Here is a 25,129-nt window from a genome sequence, read left to right on the forward strand (position 1 = left end):
ATTAACAAACATCAGAAGACAATGCATTACTTACCGTAAAAGCATTTCTGATGGTTGTATCTGCTTAGATTCACATGTGCCCACCCTTCCTCCCCGCTCGGATGGAAGGAACATAGACATTCTTTTCTATATTTCTCTCTTTTCTGTACTCACTCACTTCTAGAAGGCTCCCTCAGGGCAGAAAAATACAAACAGAGGGACCTCGACGCGTGAGGGATTGTGGGTACAACGCACGTCACTATAGGGATAGTGTTACAGACACGCCTTGTCGACGTCCCCTTTTTCGACTACGAAAAACAAAATGCAATACTCCGCAGTGACCACTGGATGTCGGACCTATGCACAGCATGTGAATCTAAGCAGATACAACCATCAGAAATGCTTTTACGGTAAGTAATGCATTGATATATATATATATATATATATTCGCTATTCGCTACAGCCCTCTCCCTCCTAAGATAAGCCTGTCTGCTCTTTCCATGCTACCAACATTCTCAGGTGGTACAGCCTTATACTAAGTGGAGCTACTGTCTCGGATCTATGGTTTCATGAAGCCCTTAGTTGGACTTTAGAAAAACTGTCCTAACATAGATCCTTTGCATCACTGAAGCGACCACTGAAGTCCTGACCCCCGATTTCTCCTCCACAGAGGAGCTCCGAAGAGGACTCCTCCTTCCTTTTGGCTTGTGGGACAAACCAACCCTGAGACAAACTGCAATTTGAGGCATCTCCCGAGGTGCTGTGCCTTGCCAGACCTGCAGACCGCGAATACCAGGAGTCCACCAAACCATTTGCAGTGCAATATCTTTAAGAGGCCAAATCCGTCATGTCTTTGCTGAGCTCCAGGTGAACCTCCATAGACATGATCCAACTCATCCGAGTCCCCTCACCAGAGTGCAGGACTCAAGAATCGAAGATCGACCGGATGAATATTGTCCTTTGTTGGTGCTGAGAAAATGGCACCAAAACCGCAGACTGACCAAGAAGATTGATTAAATCTGTGCCAAGGGTCCTCTCTGGAGACTGCTTCTGAGACATCCATTCAAAGTCCTTGCATTCGTCACCAGACCGAGGAATCAGACCGGATATGTTGCTGCTGCATAGAGAAATCTATTGGCAACCACTTCTTCTAGCTTAAGTACTGTGTGGTGAAAAGTATTGCTTACCTTGAACCACGTAGTTGCTCCAGAGTGTTGGAGTGCATGAAGAGGTGTCCACTCTAACTTCAGACCCAAACCGCCGACTTGTGTCCTTTCAGTGAGTCCTTTTACAGAGTCTCCAGTGTTGTAAACTCCAGGCATCTTTTCCTAGAGACTAAAAGTATCCGAAGGAGCTTTTGCTGTTCTACTTCATAAGACTTTGAGCCCTCTCCGTACTGACTTTTGCATATAGTTGGCGATTGGTCTTTAAAACCTTTAGTTTGCCAAGAAAGTGTCCATAGAACCTTCAGCTCTACTACAGTATGATTGACCAACCTTTTTTCTTCCTAAAACACTTTGTGGTTTTGCTAACTAAATACAATTAATGCATATCTTTGTCTTACCGCAAGTGCACGGTAGTACCGATAATATGGTAGAACTGTCATTGTTAAGGATTTCAATCAGGCGATACACTCTGCTCCCGGCCTAGTCAGACCTTCCAGTTTATAGCGATTGTGCGATCCCGCAGAATGCTGCGAAAATGGCCACTTTAAAAAAAAAAAAAGAAAAAACTCAAGGTCCCAGTTTCTCAAAATGTATTTTGTACTCAAGAAATGAAATGTACAACCACATCTCATCACTTGCGGAAATAAAAAGAGCAGCCCAACCCAAAAAGGGACATCTGAATGGGCGCATCTTATATGTGCCCATTCAGATGGCCTTTTTCACCCCTTTGCACAAATCCAGGGGCATTTCTGCACATTTAAAAGTGTATCCCAAATTCACAAGATGCGCTTTTAAATGTGCAGAAATTGTAGGCAACCCTATGTGACCGCTTTGAATAGATGCACGGGGTGACAGGGTTTTTACTAATTACTGCAATACTTTTAAGCGTAACAGCTGCTGTCTCACTTGCATTTCTGTTCCTCAAACGGGATAGAAATGTGAGTTTTTTTGGGTCGCATTTGACAGTGGCAGGCCCGAAGGGCCCGTCACGGTGAAATGTGCAGAGAGCCTTTAGAACATTGTCAGGAGGGCGCTTCCAACACAAACATATTCAAGGCGGCTGCCCAGTGCATCATTTGAGCTACAGCTCAGCCACATGGAAATTAACAAGCCACCTTTGAGAAAAAGGTGACCTGCTCATTTCCAAAAAGGAGTTATCTAAAAATAGCATATCCTCTGCTCTATTTTTAGATGCCCCATTTTTGTGGATTTGGCACAAAATCTGCAGTTTTCAAAAATTTAAAAATGGTCACAATATGAGAGGGAAAGGAGAGAAGGGGAGAGTGAGGGGGGAGCTGTGGAGTGGTGGGCAAGAAAGCAGAGGGAGAGCAGTGGGTCAGAGGGGGAAGCAGTGGGCAAGAGAACAGAGGAAGCAGTGGAGTGATGAGCCAGAAATAATGGGAGCGGAGGTAAAGAAAGTAGAGGGATCTTGGGGTTAAGGAGTGTCAGGGGGCCAAACAAAGAGAGGTGTTGGCTTTAAAGAGGCAGTGGTGCGCTGCAGATTGGGAGAAAGGATGGGGGAAGAGTGCGATAGAATTGGAGAATGGATGCAAGATGCAAAAGTAGCACAGAAGACTGAACGACTGTATACTACGGGAGGAATTGGGGAGCATAAGGTGTGAGTTGGGAGTATGGTTTGGAGAGTTTTGGGAATATAAGTTGTGATGAGGAATTGGTGAGATGTGTGAGGTGTGTTGATGAGAGGTGTGTGGGTGTTTGGGGGATTGGAGAACATGGAAGGTGAATATTTTCTGCATTGCAACATATAATGATCAATACCGTTAATATAATAATACCAACAAACATAGCCAAAACAAAGTGTTCTCCCAAGCCAGGGACATCTGGGCCTCTTCTTATTTAATTGATACAAAAGGTACAACTAATGACACCCTGGCTCTCTTGTAGCCTTGCACACTGCCTCTTTACTGCAATGCGCCAATCTTGCACCCTCCAGTTAATAGTAAATGTGCTGTAAAAATGCCACAAAAAATAAAGGTCTGTTCCGCAACATTTGCCATTTCATGCCGAAATTTCTTGGAGGGTCTGCCTAGTGTACAGCGCAATGGAAAAACTTATTTAATATATGGATTCAATTATTTGAAAGATGTACCACTAGTATCACACCTTATTTAAGAATACCCCGGGTCACGCTGGACCAGAAATCAGACTGGTTTGTAAAAGGGATTATTTATTTAATTAAGATCAAAATCACAATATATATTTTAATAGGTAAACAATCACCAATGGGGTGACAGAACACAGAATGATTTTGTTAATACACTGGGACTAGGTTATGAGCAAACAAATGCAGCACAGAAAATAATACTTTTGTGTTGGTTTCAGATCAGAAAGCACAATGGTTAGAAATTCCCCCTCCATCACTTCTCAACCCCCCCAATAGGCAATGTAAAGAGATAGGAGGAGAGAGCAGGTATTCAGGAATGTACAGGTCAAACAGTGTCTCACTTCCCCCTTCACACAAAGAGAAAAACAAAGTGGGCTTTTCAACTGTCAGGATAACTTTTAAAGTGGCTGAGCAAGAACTCTAAATGTGTGGAAAAATGCCTAAATTGTTGTAAATTCCTATGGGAGCTGCTTTGAATAGTTGCACACAAGCAATGATTTAATGCAAAGAAAACATTTGAAATCTTAAAATCCAAGTCGGAAGCATTTTAAATCTATTTTACACGTGTCAAAATTTCTCACAATGAACATTTGCGGCAAACTTTTCAGTGCGCAATATTCGCGATAACAGGAGAATCGCACTTAGTTGGAATGCAAAAACTGAGGGAGTTAGAAGTTTTAGTGAAGGTCGTTTCGAGGGGATTGGGTCCTCCGACGTATTCCATATCTATGACCGTAATCCCCACAGCTGTGCTGCTTCGGAAAATCTTCACCTCCTGCGTCGAATACGCCGCCCTCGTGGACCTCCTCCGACGGCGGATGTCACTGGATGTTATAAGTAGGACGCACGACGCCCGTAGCCTCAGTTCCTTTTTTTCCGCAAACGTGTTCACTTCGGGAAGCTCAGCACGCTTCGACTCTTGAGTGTCTGTTGTTTCTCGGTTCTTCGAACCTGTTTGGTGTTTGTGAAGTATTTCTTCGTGAAGATGTCTACCTCGTCTTCCACCCTGCGTCTGGGTTTTAAGAAATGCGGGGACTGCGGGTCCAAGTGGGTCTCGCTCCGGGAGTCGGTCCCGCGACTCCTCTGCCTCTTCGAGGCATTCCCGGAAGCGCCGGCATCGGTCGCCTTCCCCATCCTCATCCGAGGATTCCGCCCGTCGGCGGGTCGCTTATCCCACCAAGCATGCGACACCGGAGGATTGGGCTTCCTTTGGGAAGAAATTGTTAGCGATTCTAGAATCGCAGGGCACCGGTCCGTCCGCACCTCCGAGTGGGGTCGGTCGTGAGACACCGCTCGTATGCCTTCGGGCTCGGGTGGTCGGCACGATTCGCGGGAGAGGTCCCGCTCGGACAAGGGGAATCGTTCTCGTCATGCCCGTTCCAGGTCCCGGTCCTCAACGCGCTCGAGACTGCGTGAACCTGTGATGTCTTCGAAGAAGACATTGACGCCTGTGGCGCCGAGGTCATCGATGGACTCTCGAGGCTCCACCTCCCTCGACGTCGTCGGCGCCGTGTCTGTCGTCGACGCCGATTCTCTTGACCCCAGCGCCGATTCACTCGACGCCTTTCGAGGCTGTGTCGATGGGGGTACCCCGTGGCTCAGGGGAACCACCTAGAAAGGCTCTGGCCAAGGTCAAGCATGGCTTTGGTTCAAGTTCTGTGCCTTCTTACCGCCATCTGGAGTTCATTTCAGAGGTGGATGGGGGCTCTGATGATGCCTGACACGGTGCCAGACGAGATTCTCTCAGGCCATAGCCAGTTTGAGGACCTGAGGCAGTCCCTGCATGATGCTTGTGGGCTGGACACCTCTCCGGAGGTGGAGTTTTGTAGGCCTGGGCCTGAGCCTGGCTCTCATGCCGATTCTTCATACCGGCGCCTTATGTCAAGGGTCACCGAGTACTTAGGATGGTCGGCTCCCCCGGGGGAGTTTGTTCAGGATGACCTTACAGATATCCTCAACATTGGTCCACCAGCTGACCCGGTACTGCCGTTTCATATGGCTCTACAGAGGAGGGTAGCGGCGGCTTGGACTGCTCCGGAGAGTCTCCCGGCAGTGAGCAAGTCTTTGCCGTGAAAATACCGCCTAGCCAGTAGTGACCCTTGCTACTTGTCCAAGCACCCTACTCCGGAGAGTTTGGTGGTGCAGGCGGCTACGGCCCCGGCAAAGCAGGCGTCTTTTCCCTCCTGATAGGGACGACAAGCGTTTTGACGGCTGGGCGAAGAAAGTGTTTTCTGCAGGGCGTATGGCGCTTCAGACGGCCAACTCCATATGTGCCTTGTCTCGTTTCACGCACACTCTGTGGAACTGTTTCCTTGGCGGCTGAACATATTCCCGAAGGGGACGAACGGGATGGTTTCCTTGCCATGGTTCAGGATGACAAGGATGCCATTTGTGAGGCCGTTTAGTCGGGTTTGGACATGGCAGATTGCGTCAGCCAGTCCATGGCGGCGAGCACCATAATACGCAGGTTTGCGTGGTTGCGGAACTCTGTTTGCTCCTGATGTGCAGGCCCGGCTCCTCAACATGCCCTTTGACGGGGAACATCTTTTTGGCAGCAAGGCTGACGAGAGCCTTGAGAGGCTGCAGACCTCAAAAGCTGCAGCGAAGTCGTTGGGCGCTGCAGGTCGACAACCTCCCCCTTTTCGTCCTAGGGGACAGCAATGGAGGGGAAGTTCCTTTTCGTTATTACTCATCCTTTGGTAAAGCGAGAGGAGCTGCCAGTCAAAGGGGCCACCGTACGAGTGCCAGAGGTGGAGTGCCAGAGGTGGTAAACGAGGTTCTCGAGGTGCCAAGGCCGCTCGGGCTGTTGTTTCTTTGCCCTCAGTGCCGCAGCCGCTTCAGCTCAGTCATGAGGCCATGTCCCATGGTTCGCCGGTTGGGGGAAGGCTGCTGCAGCATCTTGCAGAGTGGCGCGCCATTGCTTCAGATGTGTGGGTTCTGGTGATCGTAACCCACGGCTACTGTCTTCCTTTCCGGCAGAGGCCTCAAGACAATCCACCGGGGAATCTCTCTTTGAAGAGACCGGATCCGCTCCTTGCGCAGGAAATTCGATCCCTGATGGAGAAAGGCGCCATACAACTGGTGCCTGTAGCGGAGAGGAACAAGGGATGGTATTCCCCTTATTTTTTTGATTTCCAAGAAAGACTGGGGATTGAGACCCATCGTGGACTTGCCCTTCCTGAGGAGTTTGTTCAAAACGCGCAAGTACAGGATGGTTACTCTCTCAAGTCCTCCAGGCCCTTCAACTTCAGGACTGGTTGGTGTCTCTCGACCTCAAGGATGCTTGTTTTCATGTGCCGATACATCCAAAGCACAAGAAGTACCAGAGGTTCGCAGTTGGCGACTCGCACTTTCAGTTTCGGGTCCTGCCGTTCGGATTGACCTCCACCCCGAGGGTCTTCACCAAGCTCACGGTAGTGGTGGCAGTGCACCTCAGGAAAGGGGGGATTCACGTCTACCCTTACCTGGACGATTGATTGATTAGGGCGCGCTCTCCCGAGCAAGTCCTGGATCATCTGTCAGTCACCTGCCACTCCCTCCACAAGCTGGGCTTCTCCCTCAACTTAAAGAGGTCCCATTTTACACCAACTCAGAGGCTCCAGTACATCAGAGCAGTGCTCGACACGTCCCTGGGGCAGTGTTTTCCTCCCCAGGTGAGGGCTCCTCACATTCAGCAGATGGTGCACAAGTTTCAACTTGCCCAGACTCTCCCAGCATTCGAGTTCTTCAGACCTCTTGGCCTCATGGTATCCTGCATTCTTCTGGTGCCAGAGGCCAGGTTGCGGATGAGATCTTTGCAATGGGCACTCAAGCTCCAGTGGTCTGTCCTCCGGCAGGATGTTGGACCCTGTTCAGGTGCTGTCTTCGTTTGCCCAGGACCTTCCGTGGTGGGCTGACGAAGGCAATCTGATGAAGGGGGCTCCATTTTGTCTGCCCTGGCCGGAGGTGATTATCGTGACGGACTCTTCCCTCACGTGATGGGGAGCTCATGCCAACGAGTTGAGTCAATGGTCGTTGGTCTCCGTCGGAGTCCAGACTCCATATCAATCTGTTGGAGCTGAGGGCCGTCAGGCTAGCCCTGAAGGCTTTTCTGCCGACTGTGTGTGGAAAGAATGTCCTGATCCTGACGGACAACACGGTGGCCATGCACTACCTCAACAAAAAGGGGGAGGAGGGGCAGGGTCACTTCCTCTGTGCAGGGAGGCGATGCAGCCCTGGTTCTGGGCAATCCAGCAGGAAGTTTTGATCTCGGCAGTTCATCTGGCAGGAGACAAACGAGACGGCGGACGCTCTGAGCAGGCAGAGCGCGATCTCTCACGAGTGGGAGTTGGCTCAGGAGATTCTCCTCAAGATCTTCGCTCTTTGGGGGACCCCTCAAGTGGATCTCTTCGCTTCCAGTGTCAACCGGACATGAGAAGTTCTGCTCGTGGGAATTTCCTCCAAACGGAGCCTTAAGAGACGCGTTTGTGGTGGTGTGGTCATTCCCACTGCTGTACACGTTTCCTCCAGTCCCCGTCATCCTGCAAGTACTGCGGAAGTTACGGAGGTTCGGTTCCCGGATGGTCCTCATTGCTCCGGCGTTGGCCCGGAAGACGTGGTACCCGGACCTTCTCGACTTGTCCATATGCCCTCCACGTCGTCTTCCCTACTGAGATGATCTGCTCTCACGGGAAGGGGGGTCGGGTTCTCCATCCAGAGGTCAGGTCCCTGAACCTTCACGCTTGGTTTCTGAAAGGTTGAGGTATAAGGATTGGGACCTCCCTGAAGACGTGATGGAGGTGTTGCTTTCGGCCAGAAGGCCCGCAACAAAGTCCCACGTTGCCGTTGGAGAAAGTTCTGCGACTGGTGCAGGATTAAGAATGTGGATCCTTTTGCATGTGAAATTCCCATGGTTCTGTCTTTTTTTGCTTTCTTTGGCCCACAAGGGCCTTCAAGTGGGTACCATTAAAGGTTACCTGGTGGCGCTGTCCATATTTAAGCGCTCGTCTGAAGTGTTCTTATTTTAAAATTCCTTTTATTTCTCAGTTTCTGAAAGGGCTCACTAATGTGTTCCCTCCGTCACCTTTCCAGGTGCCCGGTTGGGATTTGAACCTTTTTCTCAAGTTTCTGATGGGTGCTCCGTTTGAGCCTTTGCATTCATGCCCTTTGAGACTATTAACTCTGAAAACTATATTTTTAGTTGTGGTCACTTCCGCTCGCAGAGTGAGTTACAGGCACTTTCAGTTAAGTCACCCTTCACTGTGTTTTATAAGGACAGGGTTGTCCTTAGAGTTTGTCCTTCTTTTCTTCCGAAGGTGGTGTCTGAATTTCATTTAGGCCAGAAGGTTGTTCTTCCGGCATTTTATCCTCCTCCACATCCTTGTTGGGAAGAGGAGAGGCTCCATAGGCTTGATCCTAGGAGAGCGTTAAGCTTTTATATTTCACGCATGTCCTGGGTCAGAGTGGACGATCAGCTCTTTATTGGTTACGCTGGAAAGCGTTTGGGACAGGCTGTGACGAAACAGACTTTGTCTCGCTGGATTATTTTGGCTATCTGAGTGTTACCGCTTGGCGGGTAAGGACCCACCGGTTGGCTTATGGGCCCATTCTACCAGGGGTATGGCTGCCTCTACTGCCATGCAGAGGGGTGTTCCTATTCGCAACATCTATGATGCAGCCACCTGGGCTTCGGTACATACTTTTGTACGTCACTATTCCCTCGATTCCATCCGGGGGCAGGATCTGGCCTTTGGCAAGGTGGTCCTTTACTCCGCATTTTGATTGGGCATGCTAAATTTCTGTTTTCTAAATTCTTTTCCCACCTCCTTGCTTTGGTACTGCTTTTGGAGTCTGTCATAGATATGGAATACGTCGGAGGACCCAATCCCCTCGAAGAACAAGTTACTCTCTTACCTGGTAACGTTCTTTCGATGGGATGGTGCGACGACGTATTCCATATTGCTCCCTACCTGCCTTCCCCGCTACAGAATTTCTTATGCGATTGCAGCTTACGTTTAAGCAAGGCTTTGTGTGTCAGACTGGCAGAAGACTGGTGGCACACGTTCTGGGAAAAAACTACAACTGAGGCTACGGGCGTCGTGCGTCCTACTTATAACATCCAGTGACGTCGGCCGTCGTAGGTCCTCGAGGGCGGCGTATCGACTTCGACGCAGGACGCAGACGCCGAAGATTTTCCGAAGCAGCACAGGTGTGGTGATTACTGTCATAGATATGGAATACGTCGTCAGACCATCCCATCGAAAGAACGTTACCAGGTAAGAGACTAACTTGTTCATGAGAATTGAAAACAGAGATGCACTTTTAAAAATGACAAATGAGTTTGCTTACACTATATTAAAGGCTACCAAAAAGTAGAATGCTACACAGGAAGGTCATTTACGGCCGATTATAACAGTTCAGGTGTGATACTCTGCTTTCTGTTTGGTTTGGGAATTACTTTCTTAATCAATAGGAAGTTAGAGTTTAGGAACACATGAGAGGAGTCCGTGCAAAGATAGTTCTGCCAATACTGGTTCTAAATGAAAGATGGGATGGGTATAATCTAGGGACAAGACTATGCAAAGTACATACGCTATATGACACAGTTCTTCCTATTTATACTCACTGGATACGTTTTTAAATGGGACCATCAGGATTCTGGACCTATCAGGGACTGACCGCTGTGCACATCGGACTGGACAGGGTCAGCAAGGAGCTCTGGTCTCAGCACGGCACAGGACTGGACGGGATCTGCCCTTCTTGGTTCTGAGGCTTTTTATTTCAGCAGGCAAGCAGTAACCGCACAGCCCGGCTGTATTATGATGCTTCCCCATGGCTTTTGGGGTTCTGTTCTAGAATTTGAGCCCTAGCTGAGAATGGTTCAGCTATACAATTTGGCCTTTGCTTTGCCAAGCTCTGGAGTCTGGAGCAAGGAAGATGTAGAGTTCAGCAGCAGAGTGCTCCACCAGCATCAGGAGGGTGAGTGGATCTGTCTGTCCCTATGTCTGGTGAGCTGTCTCTATTTATGCTATGAAATCACATCATACAGGGGGGGTGTGGGCCGGTTTAGCTGAGCTTGCCCCTTTGTGCTGGGATAGGGTCAATACTTCATCTCCGCCTTGCAATTTGAGTGATTGGCTCAAGGCTGGGTGATGTCAGGTTTTATGATTTGTTTTACAATCCTCTGAGACCTCCCTTTAGCCACTGGTCTCAAAATCTGATTTGACCTTAAATGTACATTTCTACATTAGTCACTTTTATACAAATTACACACAAAGATCCCATATTTTGCATAGCAGCTATTCCTCAAAACCCTGTAGCTGTGGGATAATGTCTCGCCTTTCCACCAAATTTTGCCCTTTTCGCTATGAACACACTTTCTGATTTTTCTGCAACTTTCCACAAATATGCGTGCTTAACATGGGAACATGCGTGTACATTTTCACAATTCTAATAGTCATGCATATTACGTAAAATCACATTTCTTGCCATTCCTTTCCGGAATATGTCACATGGTTTTGCCGCCTCTTCAAACGTGGAGCCAGAAATTAAATGAACTGTCATTTTTATATTTTTCACCATTTTGACTAGCAAGTTATGTCTTTTTAAAAAGTGTTTTGTTAATGTTCAGCCACAGATGGTTGTTTGGGTCCGCCTCTTTTTGTCTCCCTGCAGTCCAGGAGCAGCTCCTCCTTGTTTGTTCCTTGCAGAGGCCACTTAGGACCCTATGCACACTTTGAGTTTCCTGAGTTGCAGCTTGTCATTGTTCCTTTTGCCTCTGTAGACCAAATTCTGTCCCCACCTAGCAATTAACCCTTCCCCACAAGTTCCTGCTGAGGGAAGGCCTTCCTTCTGTGAGAAAAAGCTATTATTCAAGTTCTGCAGCTTCAGCCAGGTTTAATTTAATTGTTGAATTCTTTTGGCTTTTCCTTAGCACAAAATAAACTTGTTATATCAAATAACAAATAGAATTGTCATTCAAGATTTTAAACCTGTGGGATCAAAAACAACTATAATATGGGTTGCTATCAGTAACAGGCCTCATTGATTGCAAACCTTTGACTTTTAGTTTATAACCTGTTTAAAGTTTAAGCAGGAAGGCCCCTGATAGCTGTCATCCAAGTAGCCCTCTGCTGCACAGAGATTTTTACAGATCCACTGACAGGCCACTTTAGCTGTGAAAATCTCTTTATGCTCTTAGCCTTTCAGGACCTTGTAAATTCACAGCGATTCTTTAAACTAAGTGAGTTGTAGCACAAAGAGAGAATTTTGAATATTTGAAGGTGTTCTGTACTGGCATTCTGAAGTTTCAGCAGCAAAGAAAAGGTGATTTAAAGCAATATTGGAGTTTCATTATCAAAGCACTGCTTTTTCCTTCTGCACTCCACTTTCAATTGTTGTGGCGTCCAGTGACAAATTTCAGTAGTGAGAGCTCTGTTACACCACTGACCACGTGTGGCAGATTGGGCAGCCATCTTTTTGTGCGTTGAAAAGCGCGATCTTCAGGGGTTTTGGCGCGCACAAGGGTTTTGCGGCCATTTTGCTATTTCTGGCACCACCATAACAGAGTGATGCAGCATAGCAGAGCAAAAGTGGGTCAATACATCCCACATCATTGGTGTCAAACTCTTAACAATTGTACCACAAGCAACCACTGAAGCCCTGGCCTTTGATAAGTATTTAGAAGTATTCTTAAATGTGTTGGTTAATTGAACAAAGTATATTTCTGACTTCCTTGTGTAAATATAATAAATGATATATTTTAATATAACATCTTTGTAGTTTCTTTGAACTACTGTACTAACTAGCTTCAGTGTACTTGCATACAGCTCACATCTTCCTCCTATGATAAGCCTAACTGCTCTGCCGCTCTACCAAGGTTCCTTGAGTAGTGCAGACTTGAACTAAGAGTTGGGGACTTGTATACCAAAGGGATAGATTTATGAAATCTTACCTCAAGTGGACTTTAGGGTAACTTCCCTGACAGGGAGGCAGTTAAACCATGAATGTGCAAGGTGATCGGTCTTCTCTCTGGTAGGATCATGTAAAAGTGCTTTGCTGCTAAGTAATTGAACAGTGTGGGCAAACACATTGTTATCTATTTAAAGTTGGCCAGATAAGCAAGCCTCTTCTCACATGCTTTCCCAGTAACGTAAGACCCCTTAGATTTACAACAAAATCAAACCACTGAAATGTTACTTGTTTTTCAGCTCCTGCATACTCCAGCCCATGTCCTACCAGCAGCTTCTTTGTTGTGCTCAATGTTCATTAATTCATTGCTGATATCCAAGGACAACCAAAGGTAAGACCGGTTTATGTACAATGAGAAGATACAGACCATCAGAAATGTAATTGGTTGCTTACCTGTAATCATAGCTCTACAGTATTGGTATCTTTCATAGATTTGATTCACCTGCTATGAATACCCAATCGGGCTATGAATATCCCCACCACCCCATCAGCTTGACAATGAAGAATTCAAGGCATGTGAATTTATGAAAGATCCAATGCTGGAGAACGCCCACATTCCTTTAGCAATAATCTGTTTAGCATAACTACTTTAAAAACTACTTTTTTCAATTTCTGTATGTGGATATGCAGGGGTCGAAATTGGGATTTGTTCACCAGGAGCAAAACGCAGCTCCTAGATATCTGGCATAATCAGTTATGCAGGAGATATATATATTATAGGGATAATACCTGATACCTTTCAAACATCTGCACCTAAATTATAAAGATGCTGCAGGTCTCCCACAGAGGGTGGTGTGGGAGTTACGAGTCAGACAGCACAGGAGCTGGAGATGTGAAAAGTATATATATATATATATGGTCGCCGTATATAATATCGTCGGGAAAAGGTTGTCGCGATATTATATGGGTGACCACATATACAGGGACAGGGCCAGGAAAAAAAAAGTAAAAAAAAAAAGGGTTGCGGGGGTTTCCCCCGTATGTTCCATGCAATAATTTCGGCAATATTTTTGCATGGAGATATTTTTGAGGGGACATTATTACATGGAACCGTTTGAAATGGCCCTTATTGCTACTGGCTACTATCTTCCCATGTGAAACTTTCACCTGCAGGCCGATGCACGGCATCCTGTACAGAAGCTGTAAAGAGGGTTCTATGTGAAATGACCTCATTTTAAAGCACTCAAGAGTAAAAGACCAATTTTACAGTCACCGATTTTCTTTTGATCGTAAAACCGGCATTGTAGAGGTCTTTTTTCACTTGAGAGCTGTTGAGGAGAATTCTCAAAATGTGCGAATTCCTCTCTACCTTAGAGACTTTTACTGGACTGTGGGACTTAGTTATTTTTTAATCCTGTTTGTTTTCTGTGTTTATTCCTTTGGTTATGGAGTCTAAACAACTCCATAGGCGGCGGCTTTTCATTTGTGTCACACAGCACCCTCAGTGCAGTGATACAGGGAAGCCTTTTAGGCTTTCCCAAGGTTTAAATACCTTCTCTGGGATAAACTACTGTTTCCCAGAGAAAGTAAAGTGAAATTGACTTTACTAGTCTTTCCAAATTCCTAGACCCAGCACACACTATTTTACCAGAGTGCTGGAGGGGTTACTTAGTATCCCCTATGTCTAGAAACTCATGTTGCAGTCAAATGCTACCCTTTCCTCTCGAAATGGCTTCTGGCAGTGGTTTTACAACAAACTACCATGATTTTTCCCGACCGCGAACACCGGTAGCATTAAATCGCGAGAGCCATGTTTTTCAAGATGGCATCTGAGCCCCCTTTGTTTAAACAGGTCCCAGTCTTCTTTTTTTGCCAATTTTTTTTGGAAAGGTCCTTCTAGAGTTTGTCTCTATGCGCCAAACCAGGTTTGGTCCCTTTGTTCCTACGCCTTTGGCTAGCTTCAGGTCTGAAGACCGCCTCTGGCGCCCGAGTGTTTGGGGTGGGCAGGAAGTGAGGGAGGTCCCTGAAACTCCCTGTGCTTAGTCTCCTAGGAGACCCAAATGCACTCTGGCGTGATTGGCTGGCTGACTGTCCGGCAAGAACAGCCACCTTGCTGGGTGAGTGGCAGCTAGGCTGGAATGAAGGGGAGGAAACTGGATAAAAGGTGAGTCTCTTGGCTTTGAAGGCAGAGTCGACCACTGGAACGAAAGAACCGAAGACGAGCTGGAAGAGGACGGCTGCTGCAACTCCTGGATCGTTGGTTTGCCCGGTGAAGCCCTGCTGCAGAACCGAATCGCCAAGTTCATCTCGACAGAGAAGCCCTTCAACGACGACTTCTCCTTTTGAGTTGGTGGGACCAATCAACTCTTAAGCCACCTGGATACCATTCTCGGAGCTGGTTGTATTTTCCTCAGAGTGCTGCAGGAAACTGAATAGCCAGGGAGAAGCACACCAGTTTGTGTGCTTGACTACAGCTACCGGAATTGAAGATTTGCCCTTGCCACCTTTTTGACCAGTCGCACTGCAGTCAGGAGTCCCCCCAACGTCCTCCCTCTTGTCCCCATGACTGAGGCTCAGGAACAGCGTGATCTGCAGGAACTGCCAGGAACAGACTTCTTCAGCTGCATCTTTTTCTTAATTGTTAAGGTACTGTGAAAACCCGACCGAGAGAACTTACCTCTCACTGCGAAAGTGCTTGAAACTTTGGCAACTTGAAGGGTTAATCAGCTTGTGACTCAACATATGAATCTTTCTTTTACAAACTACTTCTGAGATCTTTGCAAAGACTTTTCCGTTTAACTTCCAGAAATGCTTTATCCTATACAAGACTTTAGCCCATTGACTTTGGCCTAACCTATTGCATTGAATCAACTCCTCTGGGGAACTCAAACTATTTGCACGGTTTAAGACGAACTGTAATATTTGTTTTATTAACTTATGCCTTTTTGCTCCTACTTCAAATGCTCTGAATGCCATTTTGCTCCTCCTTCAAAATAGTTTAAATGCCTCAGAACCTGATATTGTGAAGTACCGAAGTATATTTCTGTGTGATATAGATTGCCTCCTTCTAGTGAATGTTTTATAACTGACTGTGAAACAAATTAATAAGTGTTTTACCAAGAAACCTTGAGTAAAAGTCTATTTGAATACTTGTAATTATAGACCTCAGTGTAACAACCTTACAGCTCACATTGCCTCTTGAGACCAGCCTGGCTGCTCAGCAATGCTACCACAAAACTGTGTAGTACAGACCTATACCACAGGTTGGTTTTGCTTACACCTAATTCTGTGTAGTGGTCCAAAATGGAACTGCATACAAACTTTGCCTAACAAGTGCTTTACAATTAGTTTTTTAAAATATATATTTGGAATGTAGAGGAGCAAGTAAATGCCTGTGCAAGAAGTCCTGCCCCCCCCCTACCTCCTGTATTTTGGAAGCCTGAGATTGTGCCACGCTTGACACCTGCAGGTATGCCAATTCCGCAGCGAGTGTTTGAGAGAAGATCTCCTCTGAGAAAACCCTATCAAATGTATCACTGAAGGGATGATGATCTGAGGGAGGAGCTCCCTGAAGGAATATGAAAATAGAGAAGCTGGTGACGTCACAAGGGACGAGCGTGACTCACTAGTAATAGTGGCTAAAGAGAATGCATGGACCTTATCGAAACTGACGAAGTTAAGGATAGAGTAAACTTTCATAAAAGAAAAGATTTCTTGTATGTGACGCACTATAGAAAAGGCAAGTCATTCAATGACTGTACAGATGCAGTAATGCAAGTCGATTAAGTGATCTTATAAGCTGGCTATACGTTGTGAATAGACTGCTGGCGAAGCCGCCATTGTATTGAAGCTGGACATCCGTCTCAGGAATTTAATAAGCCTGGACCCATGGAGAAGAAAGAATGAACTGTTGCAGCATGAATAAGCTGAGATCGTGGAAACGAACGGCAAGGCTGTCTGGTCTGGTGTCAAAGCAGAAGCAAGCCAAGGCTGGTTATCTATTCTTGAAAGCGGTGACCTTGAGAAGCTGAATCCTCCCTTGTTAAGGTGCAAAGAAAGAACATTAAGAGTGCCAAGTTATTTTCATTGAAGACCTTTAAATGCTGCAAAATGGACCAGATCGTGGTCTCCTGTCACATGAACCAAGGATGGAAATAGAGTTGAGCATGGAGTCCTAGAACGATGGTGCATGCTCTCACTCCCATATATTCCCACAGACAAGGATACTTTGGAAGGCCAAGTTCAAAGACCATCTGCATGGCAGAAGACTTGAGTGATGAAGGGCTAATTGGGTGGGGAGGTGAAGTCAAGTCCACTTACTGGCACCTGGGTTTGAGCTTAAATGCTGCGAAGTGAACCGCATGTTCCATACATGGCACAAGCATGCCAACTAATAGGAGATGGCCGTATAGCGAAGGGCCTTATAGTTTGAGAGCCAAATATACAGTGTACTTAATAGTGTTGAAGATTACATGTCTTTAAAGGTAGGCATAAATTGGCCAACTGACAGTAGATATCAATCACAATCCCACCCCTTTATAAAAGAAGTATATTTAGATGTTCCTCTTGAGCCTATCACAACCCCTCATAGGTTTTTCTCATTTGCAACGTAGTATGATATCACGTATAGTCTATAAATGTTTTTATGATAAAGGGGGCTTGAGCGATTGTCCATTGATGTCCGTTGTAACTCACTTTTAGATAATTGATATTAAAACGGAACCTTTGCCATCTTACTGAGTTGGTTAGATTTGGTGTCAGTTATTCTGCATCCCCATCCCCATTGCATGTAGGTTACCCAAAGGGCAATATGCTCACGAGATTCCCCACACCCCTGGCCTGAGACCCCATTGTTCCTCCCCACCCCTCTCCCGCCAAAGCCCCCCCACCCGAGACTCCCGCAAAACACACACACCCCACAAAGCCCCCCGCCCCCCCACACATCCATTCTCCTTGTCCTGCACTTCTCATGTGCGGCAGGGGCGTGACAGTTTGATTCAGAAAGACTGCTCCGTGTGGTCATGGAACAGTCTTTCTAAATTGATCTTTTTCTTTTCACCTAGAATGGTAAAGAGGCCTTACATCATCTTGGAGTCAGACCTTGGTTCGTCCGACTCCAGAAAGGCACTTTAGGTGTACACACCTGCTCGAACCTTCACTCTATGAATTGTCAACTTCTGAGTGAAGCCTGCAAGGTTCCCCCTGTTCTGGAGGGACGGACTTCTGCCAAAAATGCTCGTTTCTCAGACTGATTTCCGTAAACATTGCCCCTTGGTCCCCCTGAACAGGGGGTTTGCTGGTGGGCCACTTAACTTCCCTATGGTGTTCCCTTCCTGTTTGCACACCCACCTCTTTGGGGCAGACAATGTTGATTATATGGAAGCCAGTGCCCCGATAATGAGCATGGTTAGTTATTGGGTAGAAGGGTGGAAGGGTGGATTCAGATCCCCTATGCACCATGTCTGTGGCCAGCATCAGAGTGGGCAGTGGTGCCTGGCTCCTAGTGTCTATTACTTTGCCTCTTATAGTTTTCCATTGATGGTCTTTGTGTTGCCTCCACACTGACTGGATAGCTTAGTCCTGGCTGTGACAACACCAATACATTCTACACATCTTCTAGATGCTTGCTATATTGTGTATACATGCATGTACATACACCAGCAAACCACTTTCACATAATTCTTGCTCACCACCTATAGCACATGGCTTGTTCTGTAATGTGGCCTTAGAATTTGATAAAGCTGGTGACAACCCAAGAAGACGTGTCAAGCGTTCAGGTACATGATCTTCACAAGAATTGTGAAATGCTTCGGCCTTTTCAGCTCAGTGATCTTTGTCATTCTAGCCAGAGCGGTCAGATTCTCTGGTCTAGTGGTGTTCAGAGATAGCAGGCATGCAGTTGGAGTCCTGAGAGTCCAGTGATATCGGGATACACCTGCAATTCGGTATTTCAAGCAACAGGACGATCTGGGAGCCATTTGGGGCACAGTTCTTAAACTCTGGTATGGTTTTGAAAGGCCCGATGGGAGGGGCTGATACGGTGTCGGAAGATTTGGAGGACCACAATTACAGTACTCTGAGAAGGATGGCACTCCTTGGTGTGCATGTTCTTTGGGTAGTCATTGGGTGTCCCTAAAGCTGCAGTCACAGGCTGTCTGCTACTGGGTTGTTTCAATGAACATGCTATTGCTATGGTTGATGCTATGTCAGTTTCCCTGCAGGGAGTTGATAAACAAGTCTTAAAGGGTAGAGGGTTTAATGTTTCTACACGTCTGGACCTTGCACACCAAAGAAGGCGAGCACCATCCACTGTTGAACTTCAGTACATAAACATTTAGGATCTGCAGTCACCACTTCAGTGCTTCCTAGCCACAAGGAACCTTGGAAGGTTGCAGGACCCCAGCTGTGCTTCCTCGTGTCCAGTTTTCAAGTTGGTGTCTGTCAGGTTAGTGTCTGTCATTTCTGTGCTAATTCCCTTCAACCTTAGAGACCCCAAGCTCTTTTGCAGGACATATGGACTTTTTAATTTTAATCCCAGAGAGCCTTTTTTCTTACTTGTGTTTTGATCTGGTTTGGATTATGAGTTTCCTTTGTTTTTTGAGTCTGACAAACTCAATAGCAATCTACTGTTTTGTATGGTGACACAGCACCCTCAGTGCAGTGTCACAGAGAAATCCTTTAGATTTCTCTTAGTTTAAATTGCTATTCTTTGGAACTGTAGAAAAGGTAAGTGAAATTTACTTTACTAACCTTTTTCTCTTTGTGGGTCCAGCACACCCCATGTGTAGTGCTGGGGGGTTACTTAGTAGCCCCTTTTCCTACGTACTCATGTAACATTTTGTATTCTCCAGCATGGGGTCTGGCATGGATTCACATGCTCATGAATATTCCTGGCTGTCCGGCTGGGAATCCTCAGTAAAAGTAAAAATTGGTTTTGGTTTCATTTATGAACTGTATTTCTCCTAACAACCAATCACTGAGCTCTGGGTGATATTGCCCCAGCCAATGACTGTCCTCTACCTAAGCCCCTCCTCTGGCAGCCATCTTCATATTGTTACTGCACGTTCAAGTGTTGGTGGTTGTTGGGTAAAGATTTGGGGTAGTTGAGGGGGCTCGGGCTCGGTCAGTCCTGCTTCCTGGGAGTCCAGAGGATCTTCCTGGAGCTCTTGGCCAGCTTAAAAGCAACGCACACAAACTTGTGTTCCTCTCCCTGTCTATATGGGATCCAGCAGCGTCTTTGCAGAGCTTCTCTGTCGAGGCGAACTTGGAGCTTCAGCACAGCAGCAGGGCTTCACTGGGCAAACCAACGGTCCAGGAGTTGCAGCAGGCATCTTCTTACAGTTCTTCTTTGGATTCCTTCGTCCAGTGGTTGACTCTGCCTTCCAGCCAAAAAGCAAAAAGCCTTGCCTTTTATGCAGGTTTCTCCCATTTATTCCAGCCTAGCTGTCAGTCACCCAGCAGGGTGGGGTTCCAAGTGTTAATATCCCCAAATAAATATCGCAATACAATCACCATATTTTTGTGGCGATATTGACCCATGGACCCTGCGGGTGACACCCCGCAACCCCCGCATTATTTTAAAATGTGCAGGGGTCGCCCCCGCAACCCCTGCTCCCATAAATTATCCCCCCCCCCAAAAATATCACCTATGGCGAGACAAAAGGCCATATGTACAGCGATATTTTTGGTGGGGATATTTTGTAGGGATTCCGCAGGGTGACTATCCTTGCCGGATAGCCAGCCAATCATCACAGAGTACATTCAGATCTCCTAGGAGACTAAGCACAGGGCGTTTCGGGCACCTCACTCACTTCTGCCCCCACTAGATACCCTCGAGCCAGAGGCAGGCTTCACTTGTGAATCCCGCCAAAGACAAAATTAACAAAGGGACCAAACCTGGTTTGGCACGCAGAGTAAATCTCAAGAAGGACCAAATCAACAAGAAATGTCGAAAAAAGACCAGGGCCATTTTGACAAAAATGGCACCCAGGGGTGCTTTACTGCAGCTGTGAATGAAGCCTGTGGTAAAGACAAGACACAGTAGTGAAAAGTAATCACTGCCACCTGCCATTAATTGTGTCAAGGGTAACATTGAAAATGTTTCATGAGAAGTTAGACAAAGGGGCTACTAAGTTATCCCTCCAGCACCCTATTGTAAGATAGTGTGTATGATGGGTCTAGAAAGTTACACTACAGCAAAGTCAATTTCACTTTACTGCTCTGGGAAACAGTAGTTGATGCCAGAGTAAGGTATTTAAACGTTGGTAAATCTAAAAGACTTCCCTGTGTCACTACACTAAAGGTGCTGTGTGACACAATGCAAAAATAGATGCCTATGGAGTTGACTCCAGAAACCAAACAGAACCAGAGTCAAAATCACAAGGAAAATACATGAGAGAGTGGGGGAAAAAGGTCTCACTCGCTCCAGGTTAGAAATTAAAATGTCCTAGAGTCCAGCAAAAGTGCTGGGGGTCTCTAAGGTAGAGGGGAATTACCACATTTCTGAGAATTCTCCCTATCCGGAGTCCTCATGCTTAGCTCTCAAGCTTTTACTGCGATTTTTGCTTTTTGGAAGAGTTTTACTCTATTTTTCCGTCAATCGAACCCATGTGCTCCATCGGTCAACCTTTCCGATAAATGGGGACCCATTTTTCGGATTCTTCAGTGCCCCTCAAGGTCGGATTTCGTCGCGTTTCTTCGTGGAGGCTTCCAGAAGATTCTTCAAGACCTACACTGCATGGGTTATGGTGGAGGAAAAGGATTCCCTTTTTTTCAACCTTTGCACCGGCTGCGGGTTGCAGAATGTTTATATGGACGAGAAACGTTCAGTGCCTTTTATTGCCTGCAACCAGCGCACAAGGAGGAAGATTGTGCATTTTGCAGTGAACTCTCGAAACACACGTTGAAGGATCGGTGTAAACGGCTGGAAGAGTGGCTGCAGGCCAAGACCTCTGCACCGGTTGGTTCCCAGGGGCATGCCTCTCCTGGATCTGGGAAAGCTGAGCGGGCTTCTAAGTCCTTTGAGGACGCCCCTCCTGCGGGTGTACAACAAAAGGCCAAGCACCACAAATCCGCTACTGCCAGGAGCGCTGTTGCAGGGGGCTCCTCGGCGGCCAGGGTTTGTTCAGCATTCCCAGCTGCTTCGATCTCCAGTCAATGCTCTGGATCTTCATCCAAGAGGAAGTTCGATCATCCAAGCAAGCTAAAGTTGGCCACAGAGACGTCCAAACAGGGTCCGGCCTACCCTCGACAGAGAAGACCAAAGGGGGCCCAGGAGCCGACCCGGCAAGGAGAAGGCTAAGCAGGACAAGGTGTCTGGGACGACCATGAAGGCCAAGCAGGACAGCTACCGTGCAGGCCCAAGTGCACCAGGAGAAGGCAGCACCTTCCATCGAGGTGGTGGTAGCATCCCATTCGAAGGCTCCAAGGGCAGACCCGCAGGGTACCCTTCCGAAGGCAAGAATGTCCCTCCCGCCCAGGAGGGAGGCTGCTTTCCAACCCATTGAGAAGAACCCGGAGAAGAGGATGCTGATCATCTCCCTGAGACTGTCCCCATTGGACGCGAAGAAGGGGGTGGGGGAGGTGACAAAGCCCTCCAGGGCACGGATGGCTCCTCTGCTGAGGAGGATGAGCTTGTCTGCCTCAGACCATCCAGGAGGGCGATGGCGACCTGGGAAATGTCTGAGTCTGCCTTACAATGAGGGCGCCGACGATAGCGACTATGAAGATATCGTCGAGGAAGGTGATGTAGGGCCTCAGGACGACAATTGCCTTGGCTCTGCCCCGCCCCAACTTCCTATGCCTGGGCCTCCGCTACCAGCTAGAGACCCCTCAGTGGACATTCTCTCAACTCTGCATACACTGGTATCCGAGATGCAGAAGAGGATGCCAGCCGCACCTCTGCCCGCTCCCCCAGCGGCTCTGGTGCCGACCACCCCGCTGACAACGGGGGAACCACCACTCAAGAGGAAGAGGCATCTGCTGCCTCCTTGCCACCCTTTCGCCGCCTCCTCCACTCTCCATTGGTGAGACTGGCTCGAACACGACGATGGGCACGGATGACGGCGGGATGGGGGCCTCCTGTCTCCTACACCGAGATTCCTCTCTGCCGGACAAGATCAAATCATTCCATGTGATGATCTCCAGAGCATCAGAGCTGTTCCAGCTTACGCCAGAAGAGAAGGGCTTCTTATACCAGCGCCGCGAGGCGAGGAGGAAGACCATACTTTCAGTCCCTCTCTTGGATGACCTTTGGGATGAAGGGCTGGTGCTCACGAAGAACCCTTCTACAGCCCCAGCGAAGAGGGACCGCACAGTGCCAGACTCTGCACCCAAGTGCTTGCAGGCACACCCGTCGCCGGACTCGGTCTTTGCAGCGACCAGGAATAAGTAGTCCGGCTCAACGTCTTCGGCGTATTCCACCCTTCCTGACAACGAGGATATGAAGTTGAATGTGATGGGAAGGCGAGTTATCTACTCTGCAGCAACGACCATCCAGGCCGCCAACGCCCTTGCCATAGTAATGCACTACGACCGGGAGCTGTTGTTCAAGCTGCAACCTCTCCTGGATTTCCTCCCTGACTATAAGAGGTCAGAGGCACTGGAGATTCTTCAGGAAGACAAAGTGGCATCGGACCATGCCATCACGGTGGCCACTGACATCGGACGTGTGTTTCCGCCAGATGGGCAACAGCATTTGCCTTAGCTACCGTGGCTGGCTCAAGGCCACCAACTTTCGCAAGGAGGTCCAAACCAGGGTTCTGGACATGCCCTTTGACAGTGACAACCTTTTCGGCAAAGCTGTAGATGAGTCCCTACAAGCCATCAAAGCGGACACTGAGACTGCACGTGCCCTGGGCACATTACAGAAGCGGAGAACGTCCTTTCGGTCCTCGGGGAAACAAGTCTACCTGCTCTTCAAGCGGTCTCGGCGGGGGCTCCTCTTCTTACCGCCAACCCTCCTGTTCCTCAGCCCAGGAAACCAACAGACACTGCTTCAAGGCCTTCGGAGGAGGATGCCATCGTCGGGGACCACACTGCAGCCCATCTACCTCCAAGCAGTGGGAGGACGGCTGGCGAACTTCGTCAGTGTGTGGAAGTCCATCGCCACTGACTGCTGGGTGCTGGATGCTCTTGGCCAAGGACACACCCTATAATTCAATCCAAAGTGTCCCCAAATGCCACTGGTGAGCTGGCAGAAAAGCCACGTCCTCCAGCTGCTGCTGGATGTTCGGGCCATGTTAAAGAAAGGGGCGATAGAGCTGGTCCCGAGTGGCTCCCGGGCTCTGGAGTGTACTCAAGGTACTTCCTCGTATGATGGAAGAGTGGGGGCTGGAGACCCATTCTCGACCTGCGGCGACTGGACAAATACATAGTCACAGAAGTTCTGAATGGCCACTCTTCAACACGTGCTCGGACAGCTGGGAGAGGGATACTTTGTCGTCGCTGGACCTGGAGGATACATACTTCCACATCCCCATTCACAAGAGACACTGCAAGTTTCTACGCTTTGTCATTCAGGGGAAGCATTACCAATTCAAGGCCCTTCCCTTCGGACTGAAGTCGGCACCCAGAGTCTTCACCAAGGCGCTGATGGTGGCCCATCTGCAACTACAAGGGATTCACGTCTACCCTTACTTGGACGACTGGCTCATCGGGGCCAGCTCAAGAGAAGTTGCTGTCGGCCACACGGCGAGGACCGTTCGTCTTCTGATGGATCTGGGGTTCAGTGCCTATGCAAAGTCCTGCTTGACTCGACCGCAGGACACGCTGTTCCTGGGATCCCGACTCAACAGTGTCCTGTCAGGCGCCGTCGGAGGAGAGGATTGCAGCCATCCTGGGCAAGGTGCAGCGGCTGTTGGCACTGAAGATTGCCACAGTGAGGACCATCAAGTCTCTGCTCGGCATGATTTCATCGTGCATTTACCTCATCCGGCTCTGCAGGTTACGGATGCGCACGCTGCAGGAGTTTCTGGACACCCGTTGGATCCAAGTGTCAGGAAGTTTCCAAGACAGGATCGCGCTCAACGAGAGGTGGTGGGGAGTGCGCTTTCATCTACCTGGAGGCGTGGATTTTCAGACCCTGCCACACCAGGAGACCGTCACGACGGATGCCTCTCTGGAAGGGTGGGGAGCCCACACCGAAGTTTTCACGCCAGAGGCCTGTGGCGGCCAGAGGAGATATTGCACATCAACAGTCTGGAGCTATGGACAGTGTTTTGGGACTCAAGCCGTTCCTGCCGTCCTTCAAGGGCAAGATGGTGCAGGTCTTCAGACAATACCACAATGTTTTACATCTAGAAACGGGAGGCACCAGATCCCCAGGGCTCTCCAAAGAGGCGCAGTATTTATGGCACTGGGTATGTTCTGCGTTCCATTTCAGGCAGGAGTAAAGAACAATGTTGCCAATTCTCTCTGCAGGGAGCTACGCTCATGCCACGAGTGGGAGCTTCGGCAGGACCAAGTGGACAACCTGTTCGGCAGGTGGGGCAATACCCTGATTGATCTCTTTGCAATGAACACCAAGTGCGGGAGGTTTGCCAGCAGGTTTCCACATGGGGGACGCATTCTCATTCCCCTGGGATGGCCTGTTTCTGTATGCTATGCATTCCCTCTGTTGCTTCTTCGAGTCCTCAATCAACTCCGACCTGGTGCAAGATGATCCTCGTCGCACTGGCGTGGCAGAGGAAGATCAGGTACCCAGACCTTCTCAGCATGTCTGCGACCCCTCCAGTGAAGCTTCAGGTGGCCACAGATCTCACCAGGGAGGGGGCTGCAATACTGCACCACGACCTGGGATCGCTGAACCTGAAGGCCTGGCTCCTGCAGCATTAGAATTTGGGGGTTACGATCTCCATGCAGACTTCAAGGATGTGCTTGCCAAGGCCAGGGTTTTGTCTACTTTAAAATGATATGGGCACAAATGGAAGAGATTGGCTGTTTGGTGCTGCTCACAGAAGATCGACCCTCT

At 48.2% G+C, this 25,129-nt stretch overlaps 1 protein-coding gene across 1 annotated transcript in view; it reads left to right on the plus strand.

The window, feature by feature from the left end:
* WDR75 (WD repeat domain 75) overlaps positions 1-25,129 on the plus strand; it is a 552,173-nt gene that overhangs the window by 509,385 nt on the left and 17,659 nt on the right. Inside the window, exon 20 of the mRNA XM_069615630.1 lies at positions 12,459-12,550. Within this exon, the coding sequence (XP_069471731.1) occupies positions 12,459-12,550 (92 nt within the window). The remainder of the gene's footprint in view (positions 1-12,458; positions 12,551-25,129) is intronic.

This window comes from Ambystoma mexicanum, chromosome 9 (genome assembly GCF_040938575.1).
Source record: "Ambystoma mexicanum isolate Mex_15411 chromosome 9, UKY_AmexF1_1, whole genome shotgun sequence".
Classification (NCBI taxonomy): domain Eukaryota; kingdom Metazoa; phylum Chordata; class Amphibia; order Caudata; family Ambystomatidae; genus Ambystoma; species Ambystoma mexicanum.